The 18,285-nt window shown below is 40.9% G+C and overlaps 2 protein-coding genes across 2 annotated transcripts; both read right to left on the minus strand.

The window, feature by feature from the left end:
• Positions 1 to 4,241: 4,241 nt before the first annotated feature.
• On the minus strand, positions 4,242 to 7,032 carry LOC117625501 (cytochrome P450 71D11-like). Its single transcript, XM_034357048.1, has 3 exons — positions 6,803 to 7,032; positions 5,750 to 6,738; positions 4,242 to 4,877 (listed from the first exon to the last, which is right to left on the minus strand). The coding sequence occupies exons 2-3, from the start codon at positions 6,656 to 6,658 to the stop codon at positions 4,242 to 4,244; spliced, it is 1,545 nt and encodes a 514-aa protein (XP_034212939.1). The 5' UTR covers positions 6,659 to 6,738; positions 6,803 to 7,032.
• Positions 7,033 to 13,768: 6,736 nt separating this feature from the next.
• Positions 13,769 to 18,072, minus strand: LOC117625502 (cytochrome P450 71D11-like). Its single transcript, XM_034357049.1, has 3 exons — positions 18,050 to 18,072; positions 15,277 to 16,189; positions 13,769 to 14,404 (listed from the first exon to the last, which is right to left on the minus strand). The coding sequence occupies exons 2-3, from the start codon at positions 16,180 to 16,182 to the stop codon at positions 13,769 to 13,771; spliced, it is 1,542 nt and encodes a 513-aa protein (XP_034212940.1). The 5' UTR covers positions 16,183 to 16,189; positions 18,050 to 18,072.
• Positions 18,073 to 18,285: the final 213 nt, after the last annotated feature.

Raw genomic sequence — 18,285 nt, forward strand, 5'->3', positions numbered from 1 at the left:
TTCTCTCTCTCTCTCTCTCTCTCTCTCTCTCTCATCTAATTCGGTGTTTCACACTCGCACTTGCCATGTCGAGGTTGATTATCATTTTGTTCTTGAAAAGGTGGTGAGGAATGAGTTGCTCGTTGCTTATTGTTTTACCACTGATCAGATTGCTGATATCTTCACTAAGGGTCTATCTCTTGCTCGGTTTTTTTTTTTTTTTTTTTTTAAATTTTTAAATTTAGTCCAAGATGCATGTGCTCCCTCTCCTCGTCAACTTACAGGAGTGTAATGAGATGTAATCCCTAAAGGATTTATTTACCTGTTCATTTGTATTTATTTCCTAGATTTGCAGTATATAGAGAGTTGAGAGAATCTTAGCACCAGGAAAAACACATGGCAACACCCTCGATTAAATTTTAATACCTCGGATTGGCCAATTGTTGAATTCTATATTTTTTCTGTGTACTATCTGTTGGACTAATAACACACTTGCCAGAGCCCTTTATTTCTAGTGGGCTTGGACTTATTAGTAAACAGAACTGAAACGATGCACATGAAGAATAACAATAGTAATTATTATAAAAAGGAAATAGATACCAATCAAGTTTGCAGAATCTTTACATCAGAAAAAGGCACAGCTACATCCTATGTTATATATGCATAGATGTAAATGCTCTTTATCTTTTTGGTACTGAAAATAGGGAACAGAGGCAAAAGCAAAGACTCCGTTTCAAATCTACCACCAGGGCCCTGCATACATAAGCTCATTTGCTCTGTACCCCATCATAAACTAAGAGACTTCACCAAGACATATGGACCCCTTATGCACCATGGAGATTTCAAGCACTTTTAATGTTGCTAACCTATATGCATTCTATGAAGATGATCTGCTCTATTCTGAACATAACTCGGGGTCGAGTTCTTCCAAAGTGGAAGGGACTGATGTAGAACACAGCTAGATAGGTTGGCAAGTCGTCGCGGCAGAAAAGCCCAATTTGTGCCCTTGAGCTCAGAATTGGGCACATGACCTATTGTTTCGAAGAGAATGGCGTGACAAGTGTAACTCACTATTTTATTGTGAAGTATGGGCTATTTTAGTCAAATACTATCGTTTATTTTGACTTTTCAGTGTTTAAAGTTTTTAGAATATTTTGGAAAACTTTTATTATTTTCCTTTTTGTTTTCTAATTAAATTTCCTAGCAAGTCTAGGGTTTCTCATTAGCTTTCCAAGCAAGTCTAGAGTTTCTCTTGTATAAAAGGAATGCGTTGGAACATCCTGAATTATTCATCTTATTTTCAATCAATATATTTGAGGTTTACTTAATTTCTCTGTGAAAGGACCCGCCCCGAATTTTTCCAAAACCCGGGACGAACCCTTTGAAATTCCTGACATCACCCCGATGCCGGGCCCACTTACTAAAGACCGAGACTTTCTGCCGAAATTTCGGCAGAGTCTTCCCTATAAATTGGACATTTCCCAAAATTTATACCTGCATGAAAACACAATTTATATTCCCAACTGGCAGCATGCACAATATAAATTCATGCAATTTACATAAATGGCCTTCGTCCTTCCAAAAATTCTCAACCAACTACCAAACGATTCAAATACAAATTAAGACTAACATTTAGTCTGCGGCTGCACCTAATAACCTTAGGCTGCCTACGTACCCTCCTTGAGGGATCAAGCCACACGTAGTTCTCTCATAAAACCTAATTCCACACTTAGGTGATACCTCATTTCATTTCTCTGTATTCCACCTAATCTCCCCATACGCCGGTACAACCAACGCCACGTATGGGGTCTGTCAACACGCCGGATAACCTACGCCACGTGCGACCATGTCATGCTATCACATATCTCCCCATACGCCGGTACAACCAACGCCACGTATGGGGTCTGTCTCAACGCCGGATAACCTACGCCACGTGAGACCTACACGTCATATCAAATAACTCCCCATACGCCGGTACAACCAACGCCACGTATGGGGCCTGTCCCAACGCCGGATAACCTACGCCACGCGGGACCTCAACATCATATCACAAATCTCCCCATACGCCGGTACAACCAACGCCACGTATGGGGCCTTTCGACACGCCGGATAACCTACGCCACGTGCGACCTCAACACAATACTACAATATCTCCCCATACGCCGGTACAACCAACGCCACGTATGGGGTCTGTCCACACGCCGGATAACCTACGCCACGTGGGACCTAACTTTCACTTGGTGGTGCTTATAGTAAATCCCAAAAATCCGGGGAGGTACCTAAGGTAGTGCGTATAGCACTCTGAACTGACATTCTAGACTCTTTTGTACTCTTGTACCAACTTATTATAATTATAATAATAAATATTAATTCTAATATTGTGTAACCCTTCACAAGAGTCTAGCACCCGATAATCCCCCTAGAAAGGTGAGATTACTCCGGAAGACTCACGATCAATCAAGGGTCAAACTACCCTAACCCTGGTCAAACGGGCCCACGGGGACCACGACCTCCAAACTCCGATCCGGAAGTTCCTATGGGTTCTATAACGTATAGGACACTCGTCCTGCAAGTTTGGTTCTGATCGGACGGTCGGATCACTCACGATCGTACGATCTAACGGTTAATATAAAATATAAACTTTAAATTATTGAATCGGAACATCCGGGGCTCCGATTCACGATCCGTGACTTCCTACACGATCCTAGAATTACCCAAATTAACATATATTAAATTTGGGACCATCCGACGGTCCCAACCTATCGAACCCGGATAACGCCCGATAGGCGATATCCGTTCGATAGTCAAACGATGTCCGAATTGAGATCCACGAAATCCTACGCGCTCGTGACGGCACGAGGACCTCAAAACTGCCCAGAGACACGCCGCCACCCTCGCCCACGCGCCGCCACACGCGCGGGCAGACCGGGTGTCCAAAGCGATTACGGTCCGTCGAAAAATCTTGGAACCGAGACTCCAAACTCCTACCCTAGGAAAAACACCCTATTTGGAGCCACTTTTGTTCTTGGACCACCCCCAAAAAGTGGCCGGAAATGGCCGATTACGGCGGCCGAAGTTTGTCCGATTTTCAATTCGAAAATCGAATTGCCTACGCTACAAATCGATCAATTCCTACCCAACCATCAGCTAGAGCATGCAGAAGGGATGAATTTCCATACCTTGATCGCCAGAAATGGCGGCCGGAGGAGGGAGATCGAGCTCCTTGAATTTTGGGTTAAATTCGGTCGGATTTTTGTATTTTCCGGCGAGCACAGGTGGTCCCGGTGGCTGGGAATGGTCGGGATGGAAAGAGGAGGATGGCACGGTTCTTTTGGGACCGGTGCCACCCCAAGTGGTGGCCGGATGTGGCGGCGGCGGCCCAAAAACCGCCGCTGTGAACAGTAACTCGGGGGGGGGGCTGTTTCTGCGCAGGGAGGAGAGAGAGAGAGAGGGAAAAATCTGATTTTTATAAAAAATCCCATTTCGAAATATTTACGATTGTGCCACTGGGTTTCTTTTGACCATATCTCTCTCGTTACAACTCCGATTCGAGCCCACTACGTGTCTATGAACTCGTCTCAGTACTACCTATCCAAAAATACCAGTCACTACCCCAAACTCTCTCCGGTTAAGAATATGACCAAAATGCCCTTAATAAATAAATAATTTAAATAAGGGTTAAATTTGGGGTCGGGGTGTTACACTCTGGGGGATTCCGGCGTGTTACTTGTATGGTTATCTTTCAATCTCTCCCTATTCCTATCAGCTGACTTTTTGATCGTTTTGGGTGCCTATGGCTTCTGATTTTGTTTTTTTGTTTTTTTGTTCTCTCTCTCTCTCTCTCTCTCTCTCTCTCTCTCTCTCTCTCTCTCTCTCTCTCTCTCTATATATATATATATATATATATATATCGGAGAAGAGAAAAGCCAGTTCATTTGACAAAAAATAATTTGGAGCTCATAGCATTACTGCTTGTAGACGTGGTGCAGCATAATGAATTTGGTGGTTTGGTCCGGTCCATTACTTTCTGTTCTATGGACTATAATTTTTGATATTTAGTTAAACATCAGGAAATCAGCAAAAAGACCCTAGTGTTTTCAAATCCAGGACTAAAAAGTATATATGTAGCTCTTCAAATTTGCTCATGATTATAAATAGATGAATTGATATGGTTCTCAATTCTTTGATTGTTATAATGGGACTACAACGCATTGTAATCCTTATAGCATAGGAAAACATAAACAAACAGACTTGACTTTGTTTTATTCGTGCGATTTTTCAGTAGGCGGAGGATGATAAGGAATGGGAATCAAGTGCAGATCTTCTTTCCTTCGGACTGTAACACCAAAAGCCTCGGTCATGTCCAGATCTTCATGATTTTTTCCATTTGGGAGTTTCCAATCAAAATGGTATAACAAAAATGCAAGCGGGAGCTCAACGTTGGCCAGGCCATATGATATGCCAGGGCATATTCTCCTTCCAGAACCAAATGGGATATACTCAAAGTTGGTTCCCTTGTAGTCAATGGAGCTATCAAGGAACCTCTCTGGATAAAATATCTCAGGTTCAGTCCAGTAATTGGGATCTCTACCAATTGCCCATCCATTGACAATGACCTTGGTTTTGACAGGTATTTCATATCCATTAATCTCACAACTTTCTCTGCATTCTCTTGGAAGTAAGAGGGGACCAGGAGGATGTAACCTCAGGGTCTCTTTAATCACTGAGTTTAAATATTTCATCTCTCTAATGCATGTTTCATCTACCCGACCTTTTGTATTGAACACTTCCCTCACCTCATCCTGTGCTATTTTCATTATTCTGGGATTCTTTATCATTTCTGACATTGCCCAATCTACAGCTGTAGCTGATGTCTCACTCCCAGCACCAAAAATGTCCTGAAAATGATTAATTAGTAAAAAAAATACTAAAGACTAATTTCTTCTACAAACTGCAAACCATTCTAATTAAAGAAAAAATAAACTATATTTATCATCTTAATTAAAGAAAAAACCTTTGTTCTTAACCCAAGTAGACTTACAAGTTAATGTTATGATGTTGACTTTTAGGCTTTAAGAGTTTCTCAAGTTTCATGAAGATTGTCTGTTGACATGGATGAAAACAATAGACAAATGTGGTATGCTCACTTCAGTCAATCACACATAATAAAAACAGACCTCAGGGTGTCAATCAACACTTCAAGTTAATAATGTACAATTCGAATCCAAATTGGCGTTGGCAACTTTTTCAGCTATATAACTATATCAAGATTATGATCCAATTTTAGTGTACGTAGAGGTCAAATTGATGGGAAAGACCAAGCTATATTTTGTTGACATCATTGCCAACATTTTTGTTTTACAGATTTTTGATTCTTGTGCTTAGGTGCCATACTTAAGAGATGAGAAGACCAAATTAGCTGTCAAGGAAGTGTGTATTTTTTGGTGTTGAGAAAGGTGTTTCGGGATATGATTTTTGGGATCCCAAAACAGCGAAAGAGGTACGTCTGCACACATAGTATTTGCTAAGTGTGTTGAAACTTGGAAGTTGATGTTTTCTTACTTGAAACATCTCATATACGTACATGTAGGAAGTTTGTTTGCAGGTTTTGAATTGGCGGTGATCTCTTTGTAATGTTCTCGGCATGGATAATAATGACCTAAGGTTTCATGTTTAGAACAAGAATGGAAATTTATTGTTTGAGTAAGTATAGTTGAAAACTGGTTAGACTTATTAAAGCATGATATGAAAAGAAAGTGCATATACTTACCAAGATTACAGCTTTGATGTTGTCAGTAGTTAGGGAAAACTCAAAGCCATTGCCACGCTCGCGAAATTTTAGGAGAACATCTATCAGGTCTTCCTCTGCTTCACCTTCACCACAATCTGATGTTGCTCTATCTTTTTTATGTTCTTTGATGATGTCTTCCATTATCCTGTCAGTTTCTTTATGTAGCCTCTCAAGTTTAGGCCTAATTCCACCTATCAGATTAAGCAGTTTGACAGAAGGAAAAACATCTGCAAGATCAAAGCCTGCTGCCACCTTTATAGTTTCCTTAACAGCATATATGAATTTTTCATGATCTTTGTTTTTCTTACCAAAGGCTGCTCGGGAAGTGACGGTATATGTGGATGAGTAAATTTCCTCAGTGAGATTAATAGATGATCCTTCTCTCAAAGCAATCCATTCAATAAGATTCATTGCCTCTTCTTCCCTGATAGGTCGGAACCCTTGAACACGCTTTGGGCTTAAAAGCTCTAGTGTGCAAATTTTTCGCAGTTGTCTCCAGTAATCACCATATGGTGCAAAGGCAATGTTTGTAGAGCCATAAGACATGATCGTTGAAACAAGGAGAGGGGGCCTTGATGCAAACATAACATCATGGGTTTTCAAAACTTCTTTAGCATACTCCGCCGACGAAACAACTATAGTCGAAACTTCTCCCAGCCTTAGATGCATAAGTGGTCCGTATTTCTTGGCCAAGTCTCTTAGTCCATGATGTGGTAGAGAGCCAGCGAGCTGGTGCAAGTTTCCTATAAAAGGTAGCTTCCATGGGCCTGGGGGTAGATTTGAGGCTGAGTAATTGGTTTTGCCTCTGATCTTCCCTATTTTCAGTACCATGATCATAAAGAGCAAGAAGGCTAACAGGACTTGGAAGGAAGGGCACTGAATCTCCATGAGGAAAACAAAGGTTACTTCGGATTATAGTGGCTTTTGGTGAACCTTCATGCATTTGACGTCTATGTATAAGAAATGATGTAGCAACCTTCTTCCTAAATTATTATTATTATTTTGTCTAATGCAAAGATTCTCTCAACTGATTAGCATCTTTTTCTTTTAATTGATAATATTTAAGAGCTGTTGCTCTTCGATAGTTGTCTTAAGGTCTAGTATTATTGCTTGAAATAAATATTTTATCAGAGGTAGCTTTGGAGCAATCAATTTACTTGAAATAAAACAAAATGTCAATGCTTTGGTCAGATTGCACGCGTTCTAAATCTGATAGGTTTTTTAAAAAAAACAAAAAACAAAAACAAAACTGATTGGCATCCTTTTCCAGCGGTACTTAAAAATTAACAACCTCAATTAACAAAGGTGAGATCGTTCCACATTTTCTATTTTCTTTATTTTCAAAGGATAACTTGGAATCTCAAGGATATATAAATCTCTATTTTCAAAGGGCTCGGCCAAGTGTTTGATTAGTCCAAAATATAGTACATTGCCAAGAGTATAACCTAATAACAGTGGAGTTAAGAATTTGAATTGAATCAATTATTTCTCTTACATTTTGGTAAGCGCAAGGGAAGTCAGATGTTTTAGTCATTTCCTATAAGGGGGGGGATAGGTTTGAAGCAGAGTACTTGGTTTTGCCTCTCTTCCCCATGACTTGGAAGGAAGGCCATTGAAGGTCCATGAGGAAAATACAGGAGAGTTGGATTATAGTGGCTTCCTAGTGGAATTGCATGCACTTTTCATTTTTAATTTTTTTTTAGTACAACCGATTCAGGGAGGGTGGTTTATAAAAATAGTCATTGGGTGCCTAGCAATTTCAAACCTCTGCCCCCACATAGGTGGAGGTAGAAGAACTCAATGAGCTATAATCCCTAAAGGATTTAGTTTCCTATTTATTTGTATTTATTTCCTAGATTTGCTGTATATATTCCTTGTCTCTCGAGAACTTAATTTTTACCTATAATAGGAAATTCTTTGTGTAGATACCAAGTAAAGCTTTGTATATAATTATCATATGATTGTTCAATGAAAAGCATTGAGAATATTCAAAACCTTTCATGGTATCAGAGCCTAAGACTCATAGTCCTCGATCCTCTTTTTTTTTTTTTTTTTTCTTGTTCCTTCTTTTTTTTTTTCCCCGACGCCCATGGCTTCTTCTTCTCCGTTCTTGACCTCACGAGTCACAATTTGAAAATTGACTTTTAGCAAAGGATAATATCCGTTGCTAAAGGTACCTAAGAACCGAAGTATTGGGAACCGATGTGTATGATATAGTCATACGCTTCGGATATTATCCGTTGCTAAAGATTATTTATGGCATCACTATTTACATAATCTCCGATGCATAAGTTGTTACCATGTGCCAAAAGAGCATTGACCTCGGATGCCTAAACCTCTAACAACATTAGAGAATATATTGTCACTGATGCTAAATAATTTTACTGATGCGTGTTATGACTTACCACATTAGAAAAGATGCTACTGCTGTGGCAAATTATGGTTTACATCTTCATTTTTTGTGTTTATGCTAAAGTGGAAAGCCTAGAAATAGTTTGACTTTCTACAAATATTATTGACCCTTCTTATTATAAGCTTCAGTTTTCATGGAGATGTTGTTATGACTTATCAATCACGTTATCTCTGTTCGTCTCGAGCATGATAACTATCCAACATGGCTAGCGTAGATTGTTCCTATTCTTCGTAGCCATCGCTTGCTCTGCTTTGTTGATGGTAGCAACCTGTCTCGTCCTCCTACCATTCTCGATCCCAAGGCTAAGAAAGATGATTCTTCTCCTCTGTCTCTCATCCCCAAACCCGAATATGATGACTGGGTCCAGAAAGATCAGCTTGTTCTAACTCTCATAAATGGTTCTCTTCACCATAAGGTCCTCACCACCAGTGCTACCAAAACCACTAGTCGTGACACTTGGGTGGTGCTTGAGACTTGTTTCACTTCTCCAAATCAAAATAGTCTTCTTCAACTACGCAGTGATTTGCTTCGCACTACCCGTGGTGATTCTTTCATCATCGATTTTCTTGATCGCATTAACTCTATTGTCAATAACTTGGCTTTTGCTAGTGCTCCCGTTTCTGATTCTGATCTCCTTGTTGTGGTTATGAACAACGTTGGTCCCCTTTATGAAAACATTGTTGCTGCTGCTCAAGCTCATGAGACACCCATCAGTATGTCTTTTGAAGCATTCCTTCACTCTGCGGAAAGTTGATCAGGCTTTTTCTTCTCCTGTTAGTTCTTCTGGGGTGCGACAACCATTATGGCTTCCCATGGCAGTCGTGGTTATCGCGATCACAACGGATTTGCTAGTCGTGGTGGTTTTTTTGTTCCCTTGCACTCTGGCTTTTCCTCAGGTTATAGTTTTTATGGTGCACCTAACAATGCTCCTCACTCAACTCCACATCAGAAGCGCCTTCGCAGTGTTTTTGGGTCTGGTGTTATTGGCCCGCTGCCTTCTAGCTCTACTCCTTCCTCTTTTGGGCCTCCTACCCGTGGGCCTATTCAATGTTTCAATTGTCATGGTTTTGGCCGCATCGCTGCTATCTGTCCCTCCAAGGCTTCTTCTGTACCTTCACCTCCATCTCGTCTTCAAGGCATGACTGCTCAACATCCTCTGCATAATGGCCACCAACAATGGGTTTTTGATACCTGTGCTAGCACTCATATTCCCAACGAATTGAGACATTTATCCCTTGCTAGAGAGTATCCTGGTTCCCACAATGTTGGAGGTGTGCTTGGTGGAACAGGTTTGCCTATTAAAAATATTGGTCACTCTCGTTTCTCTCACCTTAATTCTTCTTTCCACCTTAATGATGTTCTTCATTTTCGATTTCTTCCTTTTTTATCTATTCATAAATTTGCTACTAACAACCATTGTTTCTTCATTTTTTTTTTTATTGATTGTTATTTTATCGAGGAATATTTGGCGATGGGGAAGAAGCTTGTCTAGGGCAAGAGTAGCAATGGCCTACGTCCATTTTCTTTTATAGCAAATGAGTCTTTTCAAGTTTTGCCTGATCATGTTGCTTTATTAAGTGTCCGTGTTGACTGCTCCGTGTGGCACTCTCGCCTTGGTCATCTTGCTTCATCTACTTTACAATGTTTGTTATCACATAATAAATTGTCATCTTCTGGCTATAGGTTTAGTTCTTTTTGTCAATCATGTCCATTGGGTAAAAGTATTAAATTACCCTTTAGACCGTCTTTTTCTATCTCTTATTCTCCCATGAAACTTATTCACTATGATGTGTAGAGTTCTTCAAATAAATCTATTGCTGATTTTAATTATTACGTTTTATTTTTCGATGATTTTTCTCGTTGTTCTTGGATTTTTCTGATGAAATTGAAATCAAAGGTTTTCTCTCACTTTGTTAAATTTAAAGCTTTGGTTGAAAATCTATTTTCTACTACGACTTAAGGCCTTTCAATTCGATGGGGGTGGGGAATACGTTAGTCATCAATTTAGGGATTTTTTATATCTCATCATGGCATTCATCATTGTCATTCTTGTCCACATCATCCTAAGCAACATGGCTTAGCCGAACGTAAGCATTGTCACATTGTTGACGCCGGGCTCACTCTTTTAGCCCGTGCCTCTATGCCTCTTCCATATGGGGCTTAGGCAATGCAAATCGTTGTTTATTTAATTCATCGTTTTCCTTCTAAGTTCTCTCTCTCTCTCTCTGAAAGGACCCGCCCCGAATTTTTCCAAAACCCGGGACGAACCCTTTGAAATTCCTGACATCACCCTGATGCCGGGCCCACTTACTAAAGACCGAGACTTTCTGCCGAAATTTCGGCAGAGTCTCCCCTATAAATTGGACATTTCCCAAAATTTATACCTGCATAAAAACATAATTTATATTCCCAACTGGCAGCATGCACAATATAAATTCATGCAATTTACATAAATGGCCTTCGGCCTTCCAAAAATTCTCAATCAACTACCAAACGATTCAAATACAAATTAAGACTAACATTTAGTCTGCGGCTGCACCTAATAACCTTAGGCTGCCTACGTACCCTCCTTGAGGGATCAAGCCACACGTAGTTCTCCCGTAAAACCTAATTCCACACTTAGGTGATACCTCATTTCATTTCTCTGTATTCCACCTAATCTCCCCATACGCTGGTACAACCAACGCCACGTATGGGGTCTGTCAACACGCCGGATAACCTACGCCACGTGCGACCATGCCATGCTATCACATATCTCCCCATACGCCGGTACAACCAACGCCACGTATGGGGACTGTCTCAACGCCGGATAACCTACGCCACGTGAGACCTACACGTCATATCACATAACTCCCCATACGCCGGTACAACCAACGCCACGTATGGGCCTGTCCCAACGCCGGATAACCTACGCCACGCGGGACCTCAACACAATATCTCACAATCTCCCCATACGCCGGTACAACCAACGCCACGTATGGGGCCTGTCTCAACGCCGGATAACCTACGCCACGTGAGACCTGAGTATCATATCACAAATCTCCCCATATGCTGGTACAACCAACGCCACGTATGGGGTCTATCCACACGCCGGATAACCTACGCCACGTGGGACCTAACTTTCACTTGGTGGTACTCGTAGTGAATCCAAAATCCGGGAAGGTACTTAAGGTAGTGCGTATAGCACTCCAAACTGACATTCTAGACTCTTTTGTACCCTAGTACAAACATATATATAATTATATTTATATAAACAAATATTCTAATATTGCGTAAACCCCAACAATAGTCTAGCACCAGATAATCCCCCTGGGACGGTGAGATTACTCTGGGAGACTCACGGTCAACCAAAGGTCAAACTACCCTAACCCTAGTCAAACGGGCCCACGAGGACCACGACCTCCAAACTCCGATCCGAAAGTTCCTATGGGTTCTATAAGGTATAGGACACTTGTCCTGCAAGTTTGGATCAGATCGGACGGTTGAATCGCTCACGATCGTCCGATCTAACGGTTAATATAAAATATAAACTTTAAATTATTGAATCGGAACATCCGGGGCTCCGATTCACGATCCGTGAATTCCTACACGATCCTAGAATTACCCAGATTAACATATATTAAATTTGGGACCATCCGACGGTCCCATCCTATCGAACCCGGATAACGCCCGATAGGCGATATCCGTTCGATAATCAAACGACGTCCGAATTGAGATCCGCGAAATCCTACGCGCTCGTGACGGCACGAGGACCTCAAAACTGCCCAGAGACACGCCACCACCCTGGCCCACGCGCCGTCACACGCGCGGGCAGACCGGGTGTCCAAAGCGATTACGGTCCGTCGAAAAATCTTGGAACCAAGACTCCAAACTCCTACCCTAGGTAAAACACCCCATTTGGAGTCACTTTTGTTCTTGGGCAACCCCCAAAAAGTGGCCGGAAACGGTCGATTACGGCGGCCGAAGTTCGGCTGATTTTCAATTCGAAAATCGAATTGCCTACGCTACGAATCGATCAATTCCTACCCAACCATCAGCTAGAACATGCAGAGGGGATGAATTTCCATACCTTGATTGCCAAAAATGGCGGCCGGAGGAGGGAGATCGGAGCCGGCGAAGTTTCAGGCGAAAATCACCATTTTCCGGCGGCTGGAGCGGCGGCTGATCTCGGGGGAGGGCTGGGTCGTGACGCCGAGGCCGAGCCGGTCCTTTTGGCACCGGTCCCGACCGCAGCCGCGGCCGGTGGCCGGAGATACGAAGAGAGAGAGAGAGAGAAGTCGCGGGAGAGAGAGAGAGAGAGAGAGAGAGAGAGAGAGAGAGAGAGAGAGAACCAGATTTTTATAAAAAATCCCATTTTGAAATATTTACGGTTGTGCCACTGGGTTTCTTTTGACCATATCTCTCTCGTTACAACTCCGATTCGAGCCCACTACGTGTCTATGAACTCGTCTCAGCACGACCTATCCAAAAATACAAGTCACGGTCCTAAACTCTCTCCGGCTAAAAATATGACTAAAATACCCTTAAATAATTAAATAATTAAATACAGGTTAAATTTGGGGAAATTTGGGGTCGGGGTGTTACTCTCTCTCTCTCTCTCTCTCTCTCTCTCTCTCTCTCTCATCTAATTTGGTGTTTCACACTCGCACTTGCCATGTTGAGGTTGATTATCATTTTGTTCGTGAAAAGGTGGCGGGCAATGAGTTGCTTGTTGCTTATTGTTTTACTGCTGATCAGATTACTGTTGTCTTCACCAAGGGTCTATCTCTTGCTTGGTTTTCTTTACTTCAATCCAAGTTGCATGTGCTCTCCCGCCTCATCAACTTATGGGGGTGTAATGAGATGTAATCCCTAAAGGATTAATATCACAAAACATCCCTAAGGTTTACAAAACTATCAGATTGCAACCTTAATATTTTTTCGTATGATTCGTGGCCCTCAAGGTTTGTATGTGTGATCACAAATGGTGCCTACCATTAGGTTCCTTCAAAAACTCCGTTAGTTTGCTGTCGTGGTTCACGTACTATCACAAATGGTCCCTACGAAAGTTTTTAATTTAAAATTTATAAATTAAAAGACCTATTGCATAATTTCTCTGGGGGATTCCGGCGTGTTACTTGTAGAGTTATCTTTCGATCTCTCCCTATTCCTACTTGCTGACTTTTTTGATCGTTTTGGGTGCCTACAGCTTTTTTTTCTTTTTTTTCTTTTTTTTTTCTTTTTTCCTCTCTATATCGGAGAAGAGAAAAGCCAGTTCATTTGACCAAAAATAATTTGGAGCTCATAGCATTACTGCTTGTAGACGTGGTGCAGCATAATGATTTTGGTGGTTTGGTCCGGTCCATTACTCTCTGTTCTATGGACTATAATTTTTGGTATTTAGTTAAACATCAGGAAATCAGCAAAAAGACCCTAGTGTTTTCAAATCCAGGACTAAAAAGTATATATGCAGCCCTTCAAATTTGCTCATGATTATAATAGATGAATTGATATGGTTCTCAATTCTTTGATTGTTATAATGGGACTACAACGCATTGTAATCCTTATAGCATGGGAAAACATAAACAAACAGACTCTACTTTGTTTTATTCGTGCGATTTTTCAGTAGGTGGAGGATGATAAGGAATGGGAATCAAGTGCAGATCTTCTTTCCTTCGGACTGTAATACCAAAAGCCTCGGTCATGTCCAGATCTTCATGATTTTTTCCATTTGGGAGTTTCCAATCAAAATGGTATAACAAAAATGCAAGCGGGAGCTCAACGTTGGCCAGGCCATATGATATGCCAGGGCATATTCTCCTTCCAGAACCAAATGGGATATACTCAAAGTTGGTTCCCTTGTAGTCAATGGAGCTATCAAGGAACCTCTCTGGATAAAATATCTCAGGTTCAGTCCAGTAATTGGGATCTCTACCAATTGCCCATCCATTGACAATGACCTTGGTTTTGACAGGTATTTCATATCCATTAATCTCACAACTTTCTCTGCATTCTCTTGGAAGTAAGAGGGGACCAGGAGGATGTAACCTCAGGGTCTCTTTAATCACTGAGTTTAAATATTTCATCTCTCTAATGCATGTTTCATCTACCCGACCTTTTGTATTGAACACTTCCCTCACCTCATCCTGTGCTATTTTCATTATTCTGGGATTCTTTATCATTTCTGACATTGCCCAATCTACAGCTGTAGCTGATGTCTCACTCCCAGCACCAAAAATGTCCTGAAAATGATTAATTAGTAAAAAAAATACTAAAGACTAATTTCTTCTACAAACTGCAAACCATTCTAATTAAAGAAAAAATAAACTATATTTATCATCTTAATTAAAGAAAAAACCTTTGTTCTTAACCCAAGTAGACTTACAAGTTAATGTTATGATGTTGACTTTTAGGCTTTAAGAGTTTCTCAAGTTTCATGAAGATTGTCTGTTGACATGGATGAAAACAATAGACAAATGTGGTATGCTCACTTCAGTCAATCACACATAATAAAAACAGACCTCAGGGTGTCAATCAACACTTCAAGTTAATAATGTACAATTCGAATCCAAATTGGCGTTGGCAACTTTTTCAGCTATATAACTATATCAAGATTATGATCCAATTTTAGTGTACGTAGAGGTCAAATTGATGGGAAAGACCAAGCTATATTTTGTTGACATCATTGCCAACATTTTTGTTTTACAGATTTTTGATTCTTGTGCTTAGGTGCCATACTTAAGAGATGAGAAGACCAAATTAGCTGTCAAGGAAGTGTGTATTTTTTGGTGTTGAGAAAGGTGTTTCGGGATATGATTTTTGGGATCCCAAAACAGCGAAAGAGGTACGTCTGCACACATAGTATTTGCTAAGTGTGTTGAAACTTGGAAGTTGATGTTTTCTTACTTGAAACATCTCATATACGTACATGTAGGAAGTTTGTTTGCAGGTTTTGAATTGGCGGTGATCTCTTTGTAATGTTCTCGGCATGGATAATAATGAACTAAGGTTTCATGTTTAGAACAAGAATGGAAATTTATTGTTTGAGTAAGTATAGTTGAAAACTGGTTAGACTTATTAAAGCATGATATGAAAAGAAAGTGCATATACTTACCAAGATTACAGCTTTGATGTTGCCAGTAGTTAGGGAAAACTCAAAGCCATTGCCACGCTCGTGAAATTTTAGGAGAACATCTACCAGGTCTTCCTCTGCTTCACCTTCACCACAATCTGATGTTGCTCTATCTTTTTTATGTTCTTTGATGATGTCTTCCATTATCCTGTCAGTTTCTTTATGTAGCCTCTCAAGTTTAGGCCTAATTCCACCTATCAGATTAAGCAGTTTGACAGAAGGAAAAACATCTGCAAGATCAAAGCCTGCTGCCACCTTTATAGATTCCTTTACAGCATATATGAATTTTTCATGATCTTTGTTTTTTTTACCAAAGGCTGCTCGGGAAGTGACGGTATATGTGGATGAGTAAATTTCCTCAGTGAGATTAATAGGTGATCCTTCTCTCAAAGCAATCCATTCCATGAGATTCATTGCCTCTTCTTCCCTAATAGGCCGGAACCCTTGAACACGCTTTGGGCTTAAAAGCTCTAGTGTGCAAATTTTTCGCAGTTGTCTCCAGTAATCACCATATGGAGCAAAGCCAATGTTTGTAGAACCATAAGACATGATCGTTGAAGCAAGGAGAGGGGGCCTTGATGCAAACATAACATCATGGGTTTTCATCACTTCTTTAGCATACTCCGCCGATGAAACAACTATGGTCGAAACTTCTCCCAGCCTTAGATGCATGAGAGGTCCATATCTGTTCGCCAAGTTTCGTAGTGCATGATGGGGTTGAGAGCCAACGAGCTGGTGTATGTTTCCTATAAAAGGCAGCTTCCATGGCCCCGGGGGTAGATTTATAGCGGAGTCTTTGGTTTTGCCTCTCTTCACTATTTTCAGTGCCATAATCATAAATAGAGAAAAAGTAAACAGGACCTGGAAAGAAGGCCATTGAAGCTCCATGAGGAAAGTAAAGGTGAGTTCAGATTATAGCAGGCATTTTACATCTATGTATAACACAGGATGTAGAGCCATGTCTTTTTCCTGATGGGAATATTCTCTCAACCTGGTCGGCATTTCTTTCCGGCAATCAATAATTAAGAGTTGCTTAATTACCCAAGATTAATCAGTTTCTGTTTTTTTATATTTATTTTTTTAATGGGTAACTTGGAAGTTTCTCTAAGCTATGAATCTTCTTTTCTTAATGTTTGTATATATTCTTAACATCAACTGTCATAAGCTACGATATCATTGCTTCATCAGTTGTATGGTAGTGTTCATAATTGTCATACCTTGCTAACAACTCATCCAAAGCCCTAGAAAATGAAATGGATCTAGGCTCCACCAACTGTTTTATTACTCTAATAAAAGAATTAGAAAATAGCATAATATAATATAGAAATCAGCCGCTGGCAGCCGGCTAGCAAACTGTTGTGCACAAATACTCCAAGACTTTGTCGTTGATGCCTATGCGACGACACACACACACAAACTCCTTGAGAATAAATCACACACACAATGAAGAGAGTAAAGCAAACACATAAGAACACAAAGATTTATAGTGGTTCGGCCTCGTGCCTACGTCCTCTTGGTGATCCTCCCGAGAAATTCACTAGTATGTAAGAACACTTTTGGTTACAATCAAGAACCCTCTTAGCTCTCACAAGAACCCTAGCTCTCTTTTCACTCAACCTTGCTTAAATCCTCTGATGCCCTTGTAAACACCCAAGAATTCACCCTCTTGAATTTTCTTGGAAAACTCTCAATCTTGAGTTTTCTCCCGTCTACCTCTCTTCCCATTAACCTAGCCCTAAAAGTCCTATTTATAATGTATAGGACTTGGGTTACAAGTTAACTAGGAATAAGAAACCAAAACCATATTAAATTAGGCTAGAAAACCAAAAATAATAGCCGACTCCAAATTTAATGTCTATTTTAATTGATTTAAAATGAATTACGAATTTACCCTAGAAATAGGGGTAAATTGGTCATTTTCTTATCCATAAGGATTTTGGGACCACGACTGGTATTTTTGGGTAGGTTGTAATGAGACAAATTTGTAGACACGCGGTAGGCTTGAATCGGAGTTGTAACGAAAAAGTTACGAGCAAAACATCATCAGTGGCAAACTTGTAAATATTTCAAAAAATTTGGTAAAAATCAGATTTTTTTCACCTAAGCTCTCTCTCTCCTCATGCGTGCTCAGCTCTCTCTCTCTCTCTCTCTCTCTCTCTCTCTCTCTCTCCTCAGTCTCTCTCTCTCCCCGACACCGACTCTCTCTCTTTTCGGTTCTCTCAGCTCCGGCCACGGCAGGACACGAGACCGATACCATTAGCTTCGTCTCGATGCCCCGATCAAGGCTAGTCCGTTTTCCCCGCCGGAAACCTCGAATCTCGCTGGCAATATTGACTGGTTCAATAGGAGATTTTGCCATCGTAGCGCCACCATCTCTGCCGCCCAAACCCGGTGAAACAGGTGAGGGTTCTTCCTCTTTTTATATGCTCTAGCTGTTTCTGGGGTACGATTGGATCGATTTTGAGTTTAGAATTTCGATTTGAAAACCTAGGTTTTGGCCGGATTTCAAAGTGAAATTCCGGCCAGTTGCTGTCCGATTTGGACCTCCCCATACTTGAATAAAGTGATCCTGACTTCGAGTACTAGCTAGGATAGGAAGGGTGAGCTCGGTCGTGGAGTTTTTCCGTCACCGAAATTTACTCTACACACCCACACGCTGCCGGCGATTGTGGCGGCGTGTGGGCAAGGCTGGTGAAGCTTCAATTTGACCTGATGAGATCCTTAGGTTGTCACGAGTGCATAGGAATTTGCGGATCTCAATTTGGACGTCGTTTGACTATCGAACGAATTTTCGCATATTGTGCGTTATCCGGGTTCGATAGGTTCTGACTGTTAGATCTTATCCAAATTAAAATATGTTGTTCTAGGTATTCCTAGGACCGTATGGGACTTCACGGATTATGAATCGGAGCCCCGGATGTTCCGATTCAATAATGCAAAGTTTGCGGGTTAGCGATAACCGTACAATCGTGAACGATTCCTAAACCTGTA

Source organism: Prunus dulcis, chromosome 4, assembly GCF_902201215.1.
Source record: "Prunus dulcis chromosome 4, ALMONDv2, whole genome shotgun sequence".
NCBI classification, from domain to species: domain Eukaryota; kingdom Viridiplantae; phylum Streptophyta; class Magnoliopsida; order Rosales; family Rosaceae; genus Prunus; species Prunus dulcis.